General features: G+C 34.3%; 3 protein-coding genes across 3 annotated transcripts; 2 read left to right on the top strand and 1 right to left on the bottom strand.

Annotated features, from left to right (window-relative positions):
• Window positions 1-4,741: 4,741 nt before the first annotated feature.
• Window positions 4,742-5,336, top strand: LOC125837103 (uncharacterized). Its single transcript, XM_049516248.1, has one exon. The coding sequence runs from the start codon at window positions 4,757-4,759 to the stop codon at window positions 5,216-5,218; it is 462 nt and encodes a 153-aa protein (XP_049372205.1). The 5' UTR covers window positions 4,742-4,756; the 3' UTR covers window positions 5,219-5,336.
• A 1,845-nt stretch (window positions 5,337-7,181) lies between these two features.
• LOC125837077 (uncharacterized) lies at window positions 7,182-8,752 on the bottom strand. The gene has a single exon (XM_049516224.1). It carries the CDS (start codon window positions 8,750-8,752, stop codon window positions 7,358-7,360), a length of 1,395 nt encoding a protein of 464 aa, XP_049372181.1. The 3' UTR covers window positions 7,182-7,357.
• Window positions 8,753-15,076: 6,324 nt separating this feature from the next.
• On the top strand, window positions 15,077-16,964 carry LOC125837074 (cytochrome P450 77A1). The gene is made up of 2 exons (XM_049516222.1): window positions 15,077-15,985; window positions 16,195-16,964. Exons 1-2 carry the CDS (start codon window positions 15,106-15,108, stop codon window positions 16,848-16,850), a joined length of 1,536 nt encoding a protein of 511 aa, XP_049372179.1. The 5' UTR covers window positions 15,077-15,105; the 3' UTR covers window positions 16,851-16,964.

The following is a 16,964-nucleotide window of genomic DNA, read 5'->3' as shown; positions in this document are numbered from 1 at the left end:
TGGCCACTGTTTGAGGATTGAGAAGAAATCTTTGGTAAGGATAGAGCAACAGGAGAGTTCGATGAAGGGCCGCTAGATGCTACTGAAGAAATTCAAAAGAGTCAAGCTCTACAACATTCTAATGACATGAGTTTGGGATTTCCTATTGAAGTTGAAGTTGAAGAAGGAGAAGGAGAAGAAGCAGCTTACCATAACTCTAAAGTTGGTACTGAAGAAGCTGAAAATGTCAATGGACAAGGTGGATAGCAACTGAAGATTTCACCGAACCTAGTTCATTTACTAGAGCTGAAAATGTCACTGGACCTAGCGTATTTAATGAAGGTGTCACGACCCGGGATCACCCCCTAGTCGTAACCGGCGTACTCGACCTCGAAGAGGTCTAATACAAGCCTCTTAGCATTCATTCATCGCATAGACACTAAAACCATAAGGAATTAAAAACTTTCTTTACCAAGAAAACATTTCATAAAAAAAAAAAACAATAGCAAGCGGAAGGCTTTCTAGACTTTATACATGATGTCTCAAATCCATCTAATACTTTAGAGTACAAAATTCGGGACTAATCTCATACACAACTTAAACAATACTAAAAAGACATAAAATAACATATGGGGTATTGTCCTCGAATATATGAGGACTCACCAAGTCTTCATCTTCAACACTTAGAAACCTATCAAATAGCCATGACATGTCATCATCTCCAAATCCCTACATTTTAGTCCAAAAAGGGAAAGAAAGGGGTTAGCACAATTAAGTACTAAGTATGGAGACCATGCAAAAACATGCCAAAAAGGACATTTTCAAGGAAGTAAATGCTTTCATATCATTTGATAAAACCTTTCCTTTATAAGTATAAGAGACATAATACAAGTCAACATTGACATATAAGACCATAGCAAACCATACATATACTCAACATATGTCCATATACAACCCATGCTTAACTTTAAAAGAACACATGTCATTTCATTACCATAGGACCTCTACCTAATATAATCTTAAGACACACTTGAGTGAGACAAGAAGTGACCGCCCATACAACCTCTTCAAGCACACTTAAGTGTTCCCCAAGATTACCTTAGATAAAGACATTTCCTTCACAACCTAACATCAATAGACCAACATTCTTTAAGAAATCATTTTGGAGACATTCATGTATTTAGAGGACTTTCATACATTAGCCATTAAGGCTTAAGGAACTCACTTTAGCATTTTCAAAGCCTACTCGTGCCATGTGTAGATAGCATCTCATACTACTACTTACACATTGTAGAACCTATCCAATAACTAGAGTGCACATCCCACATGATGGGAATAGACATTAACCGACATAGACCATGCGAGCTAGACATGGAATCCGGTGTCATAAAACCTTACACCGTGGAAGGTGTTCTACTTGCCAAGGGTAGAACTAGGACACATCCCATGTAGGCACATGGTTTAGGGGATATCCAAAGATGTTCATTGTACTCTTGCCTCATACTCGGGAGAGCTACCATCTTAACCATATCCACTCGGTGCTTAGCCTTAGTTCCCATGAAGTAATTTCATTCACATGTATGTGCTAGAGAGGGCACCATCATTAGGTCTACCGACCCATAGCACATCTACCAAGAAGGGCACCACAAGGATCTACGGATCAAGGTTTATTAAGGATAGCTCATTAAATCCCCCCGGAAGGGTGCCTTAGGCCTACCGATTTTTCATTAAGGGTGCCTTAAGCCTACCGGTCCAAGGTTCATCATTTCACACATGAGAAGGGCTACCACCATTAGGTCTACCGATTTCATGGTTTTACATTTACTTAGGAAAGCTAGACTTATGAAAGGGCACCATTTCTTAGTTTTGCCAATTCAAGTCTTGGCCTAGAATTCCTCTTTTAGCATTTATAGAAAGGGCACCATTTCTTAGTTCTGCCCACTTCACACATTTATGCATTCAAGACTTTAAGTAACAAGGAGGGACACTTTAGTCTACCAACCAAGTCACAACATTTTCATTTAAGGATACTTCATAATCCAACATCATTTCATATATACATCATGAGAAGTCATACTTTAACTCACAATGCTATCCACTTTACATAGGATCATCACAAGATCATATAAAACTCATTCACATCATACCTTCACATATAGCTTCACATAAAACTCATTCACATCATACCTTCACATATAGCTTCACATAAAACTCATTCTCATTATACCTTCACATAAAACCCATTCACATCATACCTTCACATATAGCTTCATATAGGACTTTACATATAGCCTCATATGTGTATAATAATACAACAATATAATAACATTTATATAATGCCCTTCATGGCCTCAATTCACAATAATACAACAAATAACCACCTCCACCAAAGGTGGATCAAACCAATCAATAACAATTATAACAATACTAAGAGATTAAACCATCTTACCATTCTCCAAAGCCATAACCAATATTACTCAATTTCCTACTAATTCAACATTATTCATAAAGTAGGTCAACTTACCATCCTTTCCAAGCCACCTTCACCATTCTCATGATCAAACAATTCACAATAGAAAGCATAGGTAATCATGGTATTCAACTATACCATTTAAGCTAAGCATAAGCCTATAATCAACATGAAGACAAATTCACAATTTTTGCCCATTCAAGGCCAACATCCCACATCCTTCAATTCAATAAAGATTCTTAACAATTCACATATATAATACCATATATGAACAACCCATACCATACTAAACACAATTTTTATAATCATCTACTCAAAATCAATACACCCACTTTATGGTGAAATTTAGAGAATTTGAGAAAACATGGGTTCATGGGAATATCTTTCTAAACACCATTAATGATCATTAATAACAATGTAAATCATCATTTAAAACCCGTTTTATGCAAGAACCCATGCTAGAATCGAAATTAGGACTTTAGGATTTTTGAAGAACTTTGAAAATACTTTGAATTAGCTCTTTGATTGAAAAGGGATCAAAGATAAAGAGTCCCCATACCTTAATATTGAGAAAGCCCACGAAAATCGATGAAAGAAGCCTCCAATTGAAACCCTAGTTCTTCACCATTCTTCTTCCTTGAACTTGAAAGAAATATATGAAAGGAGATGAGTTTCTTTTTAATTCTAAGAGGAGTGACTTAAATGAAAGGAATTAAGTCATAAAAAGGTCTTATAGTTGCTAGGAAAAGAATAAAATAGCATAGGGTCAATTTTGGAAAAGGACTAAGGACCCATAAAGTCTTAACTTAAAAATTCTGCCCCTTTCCGTCTTAGTTCGCCCTTTTCTTCAGCCTGACAGTGCTTCAATATTTCGGGCATAACTTTTTACTCCAAGGTTGGAATTGGGCAAACTCGGTGGCGTTGGAAAGAGGACTCAAAGAACTTTAATCGGATAGGTAAAGGTCCACTTAATTCATTTTGAGCTAAAAGATATGACCATTTAAAGTTGACCCTTACAACTCACTAGTTCAAATGACTAGTTTCTGGACGTCACGGTCATTTCTCATCATTTCATCAAGTTCTCAACTGTAAACTCACAAGTGAGGCTCTAGTTTCACTAGTTCGTTTTTAGGGTCGTTACAGAAGGAGAAAATGTTGCTGGTTCTGAAAATGAACATACTGGATCCCAAAAAATTCATAAACAAGGTGAGTATTCTAAAAGATCATCTTCTAATGTTAATGAGAAAGAGAAAAGCAAGAAAAGGAAAAAATAGTAGAGGATGATAGTGAGACATTTCTTAAGGGTATGATGGAAGTTATGAAAAACTTTACTGAAAGTCAAGATAAAAGAATTGGTTCCTTGATTGAAAAGATAGGGGATCGTGATCGATCTGATGTTCGTGGTCAAGTTTATTCTATCATTAAATCCCCTGTATTTGAGTTGTACACCACAAAGCAACGTATAAAAGCTGCAATGATTCTCTGTAAATACGACAAAAATATGGAATTATTTTTACGTATGGGTGAACATGATCGTCAGACAATGATGTGGATGGCTGTCCATGATAAACTTTGAAGTACGGTGAACTTGTGATATAAGTGGCTACACTAGTTTTGTAATTTTTGCTTGAAATCACTTCAAAGTGTGACAACAGTGGCAATATGTGTAATTCTTTGCACCACAAACGACTATTTAATTTTATATTTGAAAAAAAAGAAAGAATAGGAGTAAATAATGTTTTAGCAAAGAACCTTATTGCAAAGGAAGTGTACAAAGAAATAAAGTGTGAAGGGTATTTTTGTAAACATACATTTTTTTTAATAGAAATTATGCAAGATTTGTTATTTCTAATACATTAAACCAAACAGTGTATAAGAAATAATGCAAACATAACTAATGCAAGCACTACTAATGCAAGCATTACTAATACACCCTATTTTGCATTATTCTTATATACTCTACCAAACGACCCCTTATAACATATAAAAAGTTAAAATTAAGTTTGAATTCACATAAAATGACATGTACCCGCAATCCGCCCCACCCCACATTAAGTTTTAAAAATTCCACTTCAACCCACCCCGCATCCGCCACACCCCATTCCACATAGCCTTAAACCCACCCCGTCCCGCATCCGCTCCGCCCATTGCCATCCCTAGAAAAAATATGTATGAGCAACATTTTGAAAGTTTTTGAGGACCAAAGTGCTTAAAGAGGTCAAATCATAATTTTAGCTAAATAAAAAACCTTTTTGTTTGATTCCTCTCCATTTTCCTTGAACCTCTAATCAATTTTCCTACATTTTCATGGCCATTTCAATGTACATATCCCTCTCCTATTCACTACCAATCCTACAAAACCCCTCAATCACCAAAACCCATTTCCCTTTTTCCCCAATTCACACCCCCAAATCAAAGATTTGCCCTAGAAGAAAACACTTTCTTATTTTTGCAGCAGAAAATGGGGGAAACAATACTGAAAATCAAGAAAATGGGTTGAAGAACAATGGTTCTAGCAATGGAAATGGAAGTAATAATGGTAATGGTGATGGTGGAGGAAAACCCAGATTGAATTTGAGATGGATGGACCTTTTGTTGGATCCTGACCCGGATAATATTGTGGCAGTTGGGTTAACGGGTCTGTTGACATGGGCTAGTGTAAGTATATTGTGGCAGCTGTTTGTGATTGCATTGGCTATTCTTCTTGCTGCTCTTAAGTACTCTTTTATTGCTGCTCTTTTAATTTTCATTCTTATTACTCTACTTTAGCTATTTTTGGGTAATTGCACTAATTTTTTAAGTGTAAAGATAGTATTTTTATTTTGTTTAGCTTGAACTCTCTCAGAAGTAAATTGAAACTTGGTTATATGCTAAACTTCCTTTTTTTTATCAGCCTCTTGTTGTTTCTGTGTTTGTTGTTTTTATCTTTTCTGGACTGCTTTGGACTGTTTTTCCTTGAGTCGAGGTGTATCGGAAACAACCTCTCCATCTGCCTCAGAGGTAGGGGTAAGGTCGGGATACACTCTATCCGTCTCAGACACCACTTTGTGGGACTACATTGGGTGTGTTGTTGTTTTTCTTTTAGTTACTTGCAAGTTTTAGAACCAATCAATTGTTTAACAGAGGAAGCATTAGAAAAGGGCTTTGGGCAATAACTTGAGAAATAAGAACTCGATGATTGGCTGAGGCGTAACAAGGATTTGAACTTTATGGGTTCTAATTTTTAGGATGACGATATTAAGTGTTAGTAACTTGGTTCTGAATTTAAGTTTTGTATGTATTTAGTGAATTTCTTGATAGTTTAAACTAAAACTAGTTGGTTAGACCCATACGTTTGCTTCTAGCTCCGCCTTATGAGTGCTTGATGATGCCAAAAAAGCATAAGTAAATCAGGATAAAGAGAATAGTTTGTGGTTGTTTTAGAAAGCTTAAAGAGAATACTGTAATGAGCTTCAAACAGCCATGAATTTTCTGAGAGAAATAAGAAGCTTTATTCATCCATAGATGTTTACAGCTCCAAATCATATTGCAAATTATATCAACAAGTGAATGATTTAACTCAACACATGGCCCAATTATGAGACATCAAGATTGGATGCACTATAGGTGGTATCAAGTTTTCGTCGAGTGTAGCTGAGCTCAAGTTAGTTGGAGAAGACTTTGAGCTGAAATAGCTACTCTGATCACCTGCATTAGGTACTAAACTGGAGAACCTGTGAGCTGCAGCAATTGTCGAAGAAACTGCATGAGTTGCACAGTTGCTGTGCAAACAAGTTTTGAGCAGTGATTACATAAAATCTTTTGATGCTTTGACCTTTGTATAATCCAGCACCAGCAGTAGAATAGTACCCTGCCATGGTACAGACTCGTGTTCGTTTTTTCGGCAAGTGCATAACTCACCTCCACAAGGCAGGGGTAAGGGTCTACCTACATTCTACCTCCCCAGGCCCCACCTTGTAGGATTAAATTGGGTTTATTATTGTTGTTTTGACCTTTTTATCTAATATTACAATCAAGATAAAAATGAATTGGTTGTAATGCACCTTTCAAAGCTAGAAAGAACTTGTCTTAATCAGATATCTTTGTAGAGTTAAGTGGGTGCTGATTGCTCTAGATTGTGTTATATTCTTCAAGGAATGATCTCCCAGTTACATCAGATTCTCTGCTTAGACTGAGCCTTCAACACAACCTTTGGTCGATTGAGCACTCCCCTAGTGATATTATCTTACGAAGAAGTTTGATGTTCGCTCCAAAAACAAGTGTGTCTATTAGCTATAGGAGTTCCGACTGAATGCATGTCGTGTGTTGATCTGGAGCTTGCATATACTGAAAAGACGCCTGGCTGAAGGTAGCTTGGCACGGGCGTACCACCTTTGAATTCTGAAAATCAACTATTGGCCTCTGGATGTTATATATGTTGGTACCAGGTGTTGCTGCATAAGAAAATTCCAGGTTACCATTATGAAAAATTTGTAATCAATTTGAAGCTATGTTGCACGGCTCTCCAAAAATATTGTCACTCCCGTGTTTGATCCTCCAAAATGCACTGCTTTTTTAGGATCCGACATGCACCTGTTGCTATTTTTTTTTAGAAGAAAAATTCCTTCTCAAAAGTGTTATACAGGGATTAACAAAGGGAGGATTATATTTTCTTAAGCCACCAAGCAAACATTGCATTAAACTCCTATGGAAAAATGCACAAACTTTCTATTAATGCAAAAACCAATATGAAAGCAAGATTCATGTTTGTAATTCTCGTAACTCAAACTTTATACAATTTGGTTTCTCTATCATCCAAAAAAAACATTATATTTGCCTTTGTCCTGGCTTGTCGTTTCTATTGAAAACTTGAGCAAAAAAAATTACTCCATATGCTGCACAATTTTACTTGAGATACCAAGAACCCTTTCAGATCAATCTTATAGAGTCCAGAAAAGATCCTGATACTTGTTTCAACTTCTTTAGAAATTTACTTTGACGGTGAACGGAGACATGTCCGATTTCTGAAGCTGAGGCAATAAGAACAAAGTTATCTTCATTTCCAACATCTATCTCATATAACTCAGCGAAAACTTCTTTGAATTCAGTGATTACTAGCTTGTAAGATGTCTGGTTTGAAGGAATCACATTTATGATGACAACACCATCTTTGCTAAGCAATGTTCTTATGGCCAACAACGCGGATTTCTGGAAAAACGCTAAAGGAGGAGCACTCATACCTATATTAGAATCAGTCGCGTCTAAATCAACCATGATCACATCAAATTTACCATCGAAATCATTCACATGCTCATCATTCTCCAAAACGTAACCACGAAAACCATCACTTTCAACTTGAGTCGCGAATTTCCCAATCATGTCTAGTGCATCTCCAACACATAAACGTATTGAGTTACCACGTTCCAACCCGAAGTATCTCCTTGCTACCTCCAAAACAACATTATCAGCCTCAATACCCAAGACTTGGAATCCTAATTGAGAGCTTAAAAAACCAAGAAGTGCCCCTCCTCCAACACCCAAACATAGAGCTTTTGGCTTTATCCCATTTCCAATTTTCGCGTCCAAGAATGATTGGATTACTGAAAGACCCGCCACCATTGGAGTCAAATAAGGATGAACTAACACCCCATCATCAACAATCTCAAATTCTACTTCCTCCATGTTAACAAAATCGTCGTTCTTGGGTCGGATCTTTATCTGTGTTTGTACCAAATTCGGCATTCTCTTAAACCTCAATCTCCTTCTAAACTCTCTACCACCCCCATCTTCCGATTCCAACTCAACATCTTCAATCAACATCTCTCCAACAAACTCCCCAACACATCTATCCAACACCAAACTCCGAATCACCTCATCTTCATAGCTCAAAAATGGAATTTCACATAACCCATCACCTGTTCGACAAAATGCCGATCTGGGTATCAACTCAATCAACAATGGCATCAAATTCTCTTCAACAACAGACAAATCCGCCACACCATCGGTACATAACAGGGGATTATACGAAGTGGGGTTCGTAGAATTTGGCGAATTCCCAATTAAAACAAGTCGAGAGAGCTGAGGGAAGTTAAGTATGAGTTGAAGATGACCTTGTTCGGTTGAAAAATACCAATCGGATTCCCGGCCGATCGGAACCAACATTGCAGCGATTTGAACGGGTTCTGAAGGCGCCGGAGAATCAAGAACCGCAACGCGGAGTTGAGAAGCATTGAAGTGATGAAGATGAAGCAAAAGATTTGGGATTGTGAAGGTGATGTACCGGGACGGGACGATGGTTTTGAAGGCTGTTGGATCCAGAGCCATTTTCTTGTTCTTCCAAAAAGAGGAGGGAAAATTCTACAAGGGGAAATGAAGAATGTGATGCTTTTTATAGGAACACGTGTTCGGAAAATTTGAGTTTTTGAAGTTGCGGTTTTTGGTTATAGATTGTTCTAGATCTTGGATTTTCTGAAATTTGAGTTTTTGAAATTTAAATTGTGTTTAAACATGCATGAATTTGTTTTGAATTTTTATGTGCAAGAGCGGAAGTTTTCCTAAAACCTGGTTTACATGAGGAAAATATGAGTTTTTGAAAGTTGTAATTTTTGGCTATAGATTGTTTTAGATTTAGAAGTTGAAATTTAAAATTTTGATTTTTTTTTTTGAAATTTAAATTGTGTTTAAACATGCATTTGACTTTAATTTGTTTTGAATTTGTGAATGGGAGCGGAAGTTTTCCAAAAACCTGGTTAGTACGAGAACTTGAAAATATTTGAAAATTATATTTTTAAAATTTAATCAAATTTCATAGTTAAATAGTAGATACTTGAAGATAAATCTCTAAAGTTTACGACTAAATACATTAGATTAGCCTTTCAATTATCAATTAATTTCATTTTTAATCCTTATGAACATATTTAACTTTCGATTAATTATATTTTCTAATCAAATTTCATAGTTGGATTAAAAAAAATGTTATATTTTACTTTTTATATTATACTTATGACATCAACAAAAACATCAACAACATATTTTATAACAATATATTCATTGTAATATTATCCCTTCACAACAATTATCTTTCCTTTTAGATAATATATTACTATAAAAGTATTTTCTTTTTTACCAATTGAAGTGTGTGTGGTGTGTGGTGTGTGTGTGGGGGGGGGGGGTCTTTCGAACAAGGGGCCGCACCTTTCGATTAAGTTATCTTGTTACGACTTCACTCCATTGTTGGTCTTCCATATATAGCTTAGGGGTGGCATATTCATGCAATTAATTCCAAATTTTAACCATTGACTTGAGGGGTACATTTGAGATGATCAAGAGTTGACTTTGACCATGAAGCGCCCAAAAATTATGGAATTAATTTCCTTAGACTAATTTAGACTAGGTATGCATGATTATGTATAGATTGAGGTCATTGAGGATCGTTTGAACAAGTTAATTATAATATTTTAAGAAAAAATTACCTACTGATTATATGGTAAGGAAGACTTCAACTCTTAATTTGCTTGTTTTTCTTATAAACATGATATGTTTGTTATTTGTAAGTATTTAAATCACGTAAGCAAGTGTGAGATAGGCTAGTTAGTTTTGAAGTATCTAGAATTGACTGTGAAGTTATTGGTATGTATTTTCACATGATTAATTAATACTTCTAATATACTCAGAGATATGATATGATATTGTTTAGTTGTTTAGCATGTTTATCATTCAATTAGTTTTGAGGAGTTATTAGTACTTTCTTGTGATATTTGTTTTAATTACTTAACACACTTTATGACATCAGTAGCACACACAAAATGGGCAAGAAGATATCAAAATGTATTATATGGTTGCTCCCACAATAATTGATTCGTGGGCAAATGGCAACTAATAATATAATAATTACAATTATTATAAATACAAATTTGTTAAGATGAATCACAATTTTCAATAGCATTCAAATCTCTAGCGAGGTTGAAACTATGGTTCATAAAATTAAAATCTTGATCTCTAAAACTCGAGTATTGATTCAATTTGAGTACTTCTGTAAGATAGATCTCAATAGAAAAATGAAGAATAGCGAGTATAAGTGATTGAGTTCAGTAGTTCCTCATACTGACTTGAGAGACATAGTAATACGAAAAACGAAGCTTTTGATCCTCCATATGGGATTTTCTACACCCTGAAAAATTCAATTATTTTCTTCTCTCAAAATTAACCTAAAAATACAAAGAGGAGCAACATTCAAGAAGTTGTGGTGCAACAATAGATGATGATTTGCAACTATTCCGCTTTATACCTTTTACCCTTCTTCACTTAAATATCGGACTTTGTTTTGCATGGTGTGGGGCTTGAACCTGCGACCTAAGCCACAAATCCTCCACCTTTTGCCACTTGAGCTAGGCCTTGGGGGGCAGACATATTCCTTTTAAATGAGATTAAAAAGGAAAGTAGAACAAATAAATTGAAACGCATGAAAGTATAATTACTCCCTCCGTCCTTATTTACTTATTAAATTTTGACTTAAGACACTTATTAAGAAAATAATGATTAGTATTGTGAATTTATTATTTTATCCCTATTAATTGATAAGGTTCCAAACATATTAACTAGTACATTTTTCAAAGACAGTAACTCAGTGTTGATAAGTTGAGGGTATAATAGGAAAAATAAAATTGTAAGTAGCTAATATATTATATATATTCAACAAAGTAAGATTATTTCTTTTTGGTTTCTCATTTGGTGTTCGATATCCATATTGGATCCCAACTAATTGATCGGATTTGCGTCACGTAAGGATCCATTTAAGGAGGGGGGGGGGGTAGCGCTCCCTAGTCCCTATCAAGAATTTTTCATACCTAAAATTCTAACCTGAAACTTATGATTAAGAGAGAAGTAGCCTCATCCAATGTGTTGATGGTATCAAATAAAAGTTGCAGAGACAAATTTCGGATTTCAAGCTAGCGATAGAGAAAAGATAATAAATCAACATTTACAAATTAAATAGATAAATGAATTTGAAAATTCTGCAAATTAAAGTTTTGAATGGTTTTGTTTTAATAATGATATCTGAACTAACTTGCGTACATCTCAACTAATTCTACCGAATGAACTAGCAGCAAACCTTTTGTAACATTCCAAAATATAGAGATCCTCGCTTAAATTGGGATTGCTATGTTTAAATCATTTACTCTAATTATTACCGTGTTATAAATCATATTATCTATGTGAAATTAATTTTGAAAACAATACTACAAAATGAAATTCCTTGTACATAGATTTTTTTTTTAACTCAGGATAACCCGCAGCCGCTACCGTCTCTGTCATAGTCTTTGTCCTTCGGGTGAGCATTTTGTGTACACAGGTAAACCCCCCATATATAATAGCCTACAAACCACATATGAAATGTAAATCGCACTAGACAAGCCCTACGTGATAGACTCGACTCAGAGAATCGACCAGAGATCATTCGTGTGGATGATCACTCTCCAAACAAATTAAGTCATCCTAAAGGACATGTGAATAATTGATCGGCTTTTAGGATCGACATATTGTATTTGACACCATAATTGTTTTTAATTGTTTTTCAGTTTGTATCGTTTGCCTGCTATGGATTTTTTTCTATCCATAATGGGCCCCTTTTTTTAAGTAGTGGTTGTTTAAATTTGTAGAGAAAAAAAGACAAATAAACCTCATTTTCATTACTATAAATATAAATAACAAATTAAATTAACAATAAATGAGAAAGAACCGAAAACTGGCACCTAACAACAAATTAAGCTGCTTGAATGAGATCACAAAAATACCATAAAGTTCAACCATAAACCTTAGTTTTTTTTAAAAAATTTTATGAAACAACATAAAAAAGAAAAAGAAAGTATAATAAAAGAAAAGAAAATAAAAGAAAAAGAATGAATATACCAACAACCTCTTAAACTCACTAGTAAATATTGTTCAGACAATCGAATTATGACATGTTCTAACTAAACATCAGAACACATGCTAAAACATTTCTATTAGACATTTCTGATGCAAAATTTAGGAAAAACTTATGCGCATGTTTCAAACATTCATTACATTTAGATAAGTTAATTATTTAAAATATATCATCTACTTTAATTAATACACATTAGACTAATAAATCGTAAAACTTAAAGCTTCTTTCAATTGTCATTGATTTATATAATATAAAAGAATGAGACATATTTTAAACTTACATATCTACGTAATGATACACGGAAACACATACAAAACTTTTTTATTATATAATCAGAACTCAAAATATGAATATTTTATTATGTGTTCGAATGTCCAATTAAAATATATTATAATTTGAGTATTTAAATAAAATTTACTAGTAAATTTAGGAGGTCGGCGATCATGTATTCTGTCAAAAAAGAAATGTACAAATTTTTTTTTAAAAAGGAAAAAGAAATTAAATAATCTTTCCCAAAAATGGGTAAGTTGAATGATATTGGTTCGAAATTAAATTTGTTCTAATTAGTGAAAATTTTAGTTGAACTTTTCAATCATATTAATGCTTACACCAAATTAATTCATAAATAACAGACCAACATTTGATAAATCAAGAATAGTGATAGATACATTGTATAGACAAAAGTCAAATGAGTACAATATTTTCTTAACATGCATTATAATGCTAGTTAGGTATTTTGAGATTTTTTTCTTCATATATAGAACCATGTTAATGCTAATTGGGTATTTTTAGAAGTTTTTATAACGTACATGTTTATCCTATACACCAAATTTCTTATATTAAGAAATCATTTTTACACTTGAAATCTGCTTTGTCATCTCTAATTAACAATCGTCTAGAAATAACATGTAATTTTTTCGTTTTTTGCACACGTAAAAGTTCTCCAACCACCCAATTTCTTCAAGAGACTTGTTAAAGACTTGGTTTTCATAATGCCACATCTTCTTTTTTTAGAATTAAATTTTGATACGTTTTTTAAATACTCATAATTTTCACGATCAAACGTATTTTTAAGTCCATTTCAATTGAAATTTTAATGACTAGTGAGTAAGGTAGTTGGATTGATACCGACCCCCCTTTCTAAATGATCCACCATTTTCATTCTTGTCTTTTTCACCTATCTGTACTTCTTCTACTGTATAATAACAACTTGGGATCCTCCATCCCAACTTGACTACTTTGTCGCTTCATTTAAGTTCATCTTATCTTACGTAAAAATTATGCACGATAAAAATACTTGTCACCTACTAGATTTTTAGTGATATAATTTAATGATGTATAATTCTTGTGAAGGGTGTGGTTGTAAAATTTTGATATCGAACTCATCTGAATTCAATATTTGTAATATGAAAGATACAGTTATATATGTGTAAACGTTCAAAAAAATCACAATATATATAAGAAATTCTATTTTAAAATATTCATTAAAATTTCCATAATTTGAATCGGGTCATAAGAAATATGGCTGAAAATTCTGTACTTAGGTCTGCATGTGTTTGATGAACTTCTTCAATATATAATAGGCATTTGAGTATATACTCTAGTTGATCTAATAACAACTTCATGAATATTCCTTTACTTTTTACCTTGTATTTGCATTAATGCATGCAGAGTTGCACGTACACGTTAGCTACTTTACTTTATAACCTATAATATAATAGCGGAGGTAAAAGTTTCAATTACAAATTCAGTCGAACCTGGTAACTTTACTCATAAGTATAATCCAAAGAGGATAATATATACTCAAACTTTACTCATAATTTTAAGAATGCAGAGAGTTTATTTTCGAAAGATCTTCAACTGAATAAATAGTGAAAAAGAGATAATAAACCTAATATTTTTTGCTTGAATGATATATTTATGTTTAAACACTTACATCTTGTTTGAATGGTTGTTACATGTTGTATTGTATTGTTAGTTTAAGTATCATGTTTGTTTTGATTGTTACTTAAATTTTATTGTATCATATTGTTTAAATTCATAGTCTCATTTTGTGTAATGATTGATTTTGCGTGATATTGTTATTACCATAATATTTCTTATCTTGTTTTTATTTATTATTTAATATAAATTTATTTTAATCTTTATCCTATATTTACATAGTAGCTCTATTCCTAAATCATGTATACAACAAAGAACGATAAATTTATCCAAATACTCCCTCCGTTTCAAAAAGATTGGTCTGGTTTGACTTGACACGAAGTTTAAGAAATTAAAGAAGACTTTTGAATCTTGTGGTCCTAAATTAAAGTTATGTCAAATCTTGTGGTCCTAAATCTTGCCCTTAATCTTGTGGTCTTAAACATGCCACGTGGAAAGCAAAAAGTAAAATGTTACCAAAAAAGGAAAGAGGTCATTTTTTTGAAACTGACTAAAAAGGAAAGAAGGTCATTCTTTGTGAAATGGAGGGAGTATTATATTTATTAAAATAACACAATACAATATAATATGATATATTTATCGTACGTAATAACTATCCAAACATAGTGTTGAAAATCAAGCTACTAATGTTTCAAGTCGTTGTTTCAAAACTCATAAAATTGAAATTATGATTCGTCACGGATGATTCAAAACTTTCTTCTTTTTCATTTCTTTACTTTTAACAACATTTATTATCTCCCACCTGTAATTTCAAGCTTTATTCTTTTCTTATACTCCTAAATTCCTCTTATGTTTTTTGCACACTCAATTCATGTCATTTTTTCAACCAACAACAATGGAGCCTTTCACTTTCACAGTTTTCGCCATTTTCCTCTCACTTTTCATCTTCATATTAACCCGAAAAACCAAATCCAAAACCCCCAATCTACCTCCCGGACCTCCGGGATGGCCGGTCGTCGGAAACCTCTTTCAAGTCGCCGGCTCCGGGAAGCAATTTTTCGAATACATTAGAGATCTCAAACTAAAATACGGTTCAATTTTCACATTAAAAATGGGTTCTCGAACTATGATTATAATTACCAGTGCTGATTTAGCTCACGAAGCTTTAATTGAAAAGGGGCAAATTTTCGCTAGCCGCCCTAGAGAAAACCCGACCCGAACTATCTTCAGCTGCAATAAATTCACCGTCAATGCGGCGGTTCACGGCCCTGTGTGGCGGTCATTGAGAAGGAATATGGTGCAGAACATGCTTAGTCCGAGTAGATTGAAGGAATTTCGCGATTGTAGAGAGATAGGTATGGATAAATTGATCGAAAGGATTCGAGTCGATGCAAGGGAGAATAACGACGTCGTTTGGGTGCTGAAGAACGCGCGATTCGCGGTGTTTTATATTCTACTTGCGATGTGTTTTGGTGTTGGGATGAATGATGAGGAAATGATTGAAAGAGTTGATCAAATGATGAAGGATGTGTTGCTTGTGCTTGATCCAAGGATAGATGATTTTCTTCCTATTTTGAGGTTATTTGTTGGTTATAAGCAACGTAAAAGAGTTAACGATGTTCGTAAGAGGCAAATTGAGACCCTCGTCCCCCTAATTGAGAAACGTCGTAGTGTTGTACAAAATCCTGGATCCGACAAGACTGCAGCCTCGTTTTCCTACCTAGACACTTTGTTCGACGTCAAAATTGAAGGTATAGTGTTGAACTATATGACTATCTTAGCTAAAAGTTTAAATGAACGATTTCTATTGATCTCCTCATCTGAACTAACTTTTAAAGTTGAGTGGTATCAGAGTCAAACTCACTTCAAATGTCTAGTTTTGGTGATGTTGAGTAATCCGAAGAGGGTAGGATCAATATCCATTTCTTAACATAATTACTTAATTATTTTTTCTTGACAGGTAGAAAGTCAGGACCGACGAATCCAGAGCTCGTAACATTATGCTCAGAGTTTTTGAACGGTGGGACCGACACAACGGCTACGGCATTAGAGTGGGCCATAGGGAGATTGATCGAAAATCCAAGCATACAAGAGAAAATGTATGAAGAGATCAAAACCATAGTGGGTGATAAAAAGGTTGACGAGAATGATACAGAGAAAATGCCTTACTTAAATGCTGTTGTAAAGGAGCTTTTACGTAAACACCCTCCAACGTACTTCACATTGACCCATGCAGTAACAGAGCCGGTTAAATTGGGCGGGTATGACATACCCATGGATACTAACGTGGAGTTTTTCGTATACGGGATTTCACACGACCCGAACATTTGGTCCGACCCGGAGAAGTTTGACCCGGATAGGTTTTTATCGGGTCGGGAGGACGCGGATATAACGGGGGTGAAGGCGGTGAAGATGATGCCGTTCGGGGTCGGACGGAGGATTTGTCCGGGCTTGGGAATGGCAACGGTACATGTGAATTTGATGTTAGCGCGAATGGTTCAAGAATTTGAATGGTTTGCTTACCCGGGAAATAGTGAAGTGGATTTTAGTGAGAAATTGGAATTTACTGTGGTAATGAAAAATCCATTAAGAGCTAAAGTTAAGCCAAGAATATAATTAAGTAATGCTCATAATTAAGATTATAAGTCCAAAACTTGTTTAATAAAAGAAGGTTTGTAGCATTTTCAATATAGTAATTACAATATTCCACATTTTCTTGTTTATAACATA

This window comes from Solanum verrucosum, unplaced genomic scaffold (assembly GCF_900185275.1).
Source record: "Solanum verrucosum unplaced genomic scaffold, falcon-dt-bn FXZP01000165.1, whole genome shotgun sequence".
NCBI classification, from domain to species: domain Eukaryota; kingdom Viridiplantae; phylum Streptophyta; class Magnoliopsida; order Solanales; family Solanaceae; genus Solanum; species Solanum verrucosum.
Note: the sequence above shows the minus strand (reverse complement) of the source record. Positions and strands in the feature narration are given on the sequence as shown.

What these genes read in the sequence shown, in the direction of transcription:
- LOC125837077 (XM_049516224.1), bottom strand. Translation starts at nt 8,752, where the DNA reads ATGGCTCTGGATCCAACAGCCTTCAAAACCATCGTCCCGTCCCGGTAC.
- LOC125837103 (XM_049516248.1), top strand. Translation starts at nt 4,757, where the DNA reads ATGGCCATTTCAATGTACATATCCCTCTCCTATTCACTACCAATCCTA.
- LOC125837074 (XM_049516222.1), top strand. Translation starts at nt 15,106, where the DNA reads ATGTCATTTTTTCAACCAACAACAATGGAGCCTTTCACTTTCACAGTT. An exon ending in GTTCGACGTCAAAATTGAAG is followed by an intron (nt 15,986 to 16,194) that starts GTATAGTGTTGA and finishes TTTTCTTGACAG; the next exon opens with GTAGAAAGTCAGGACCGACG.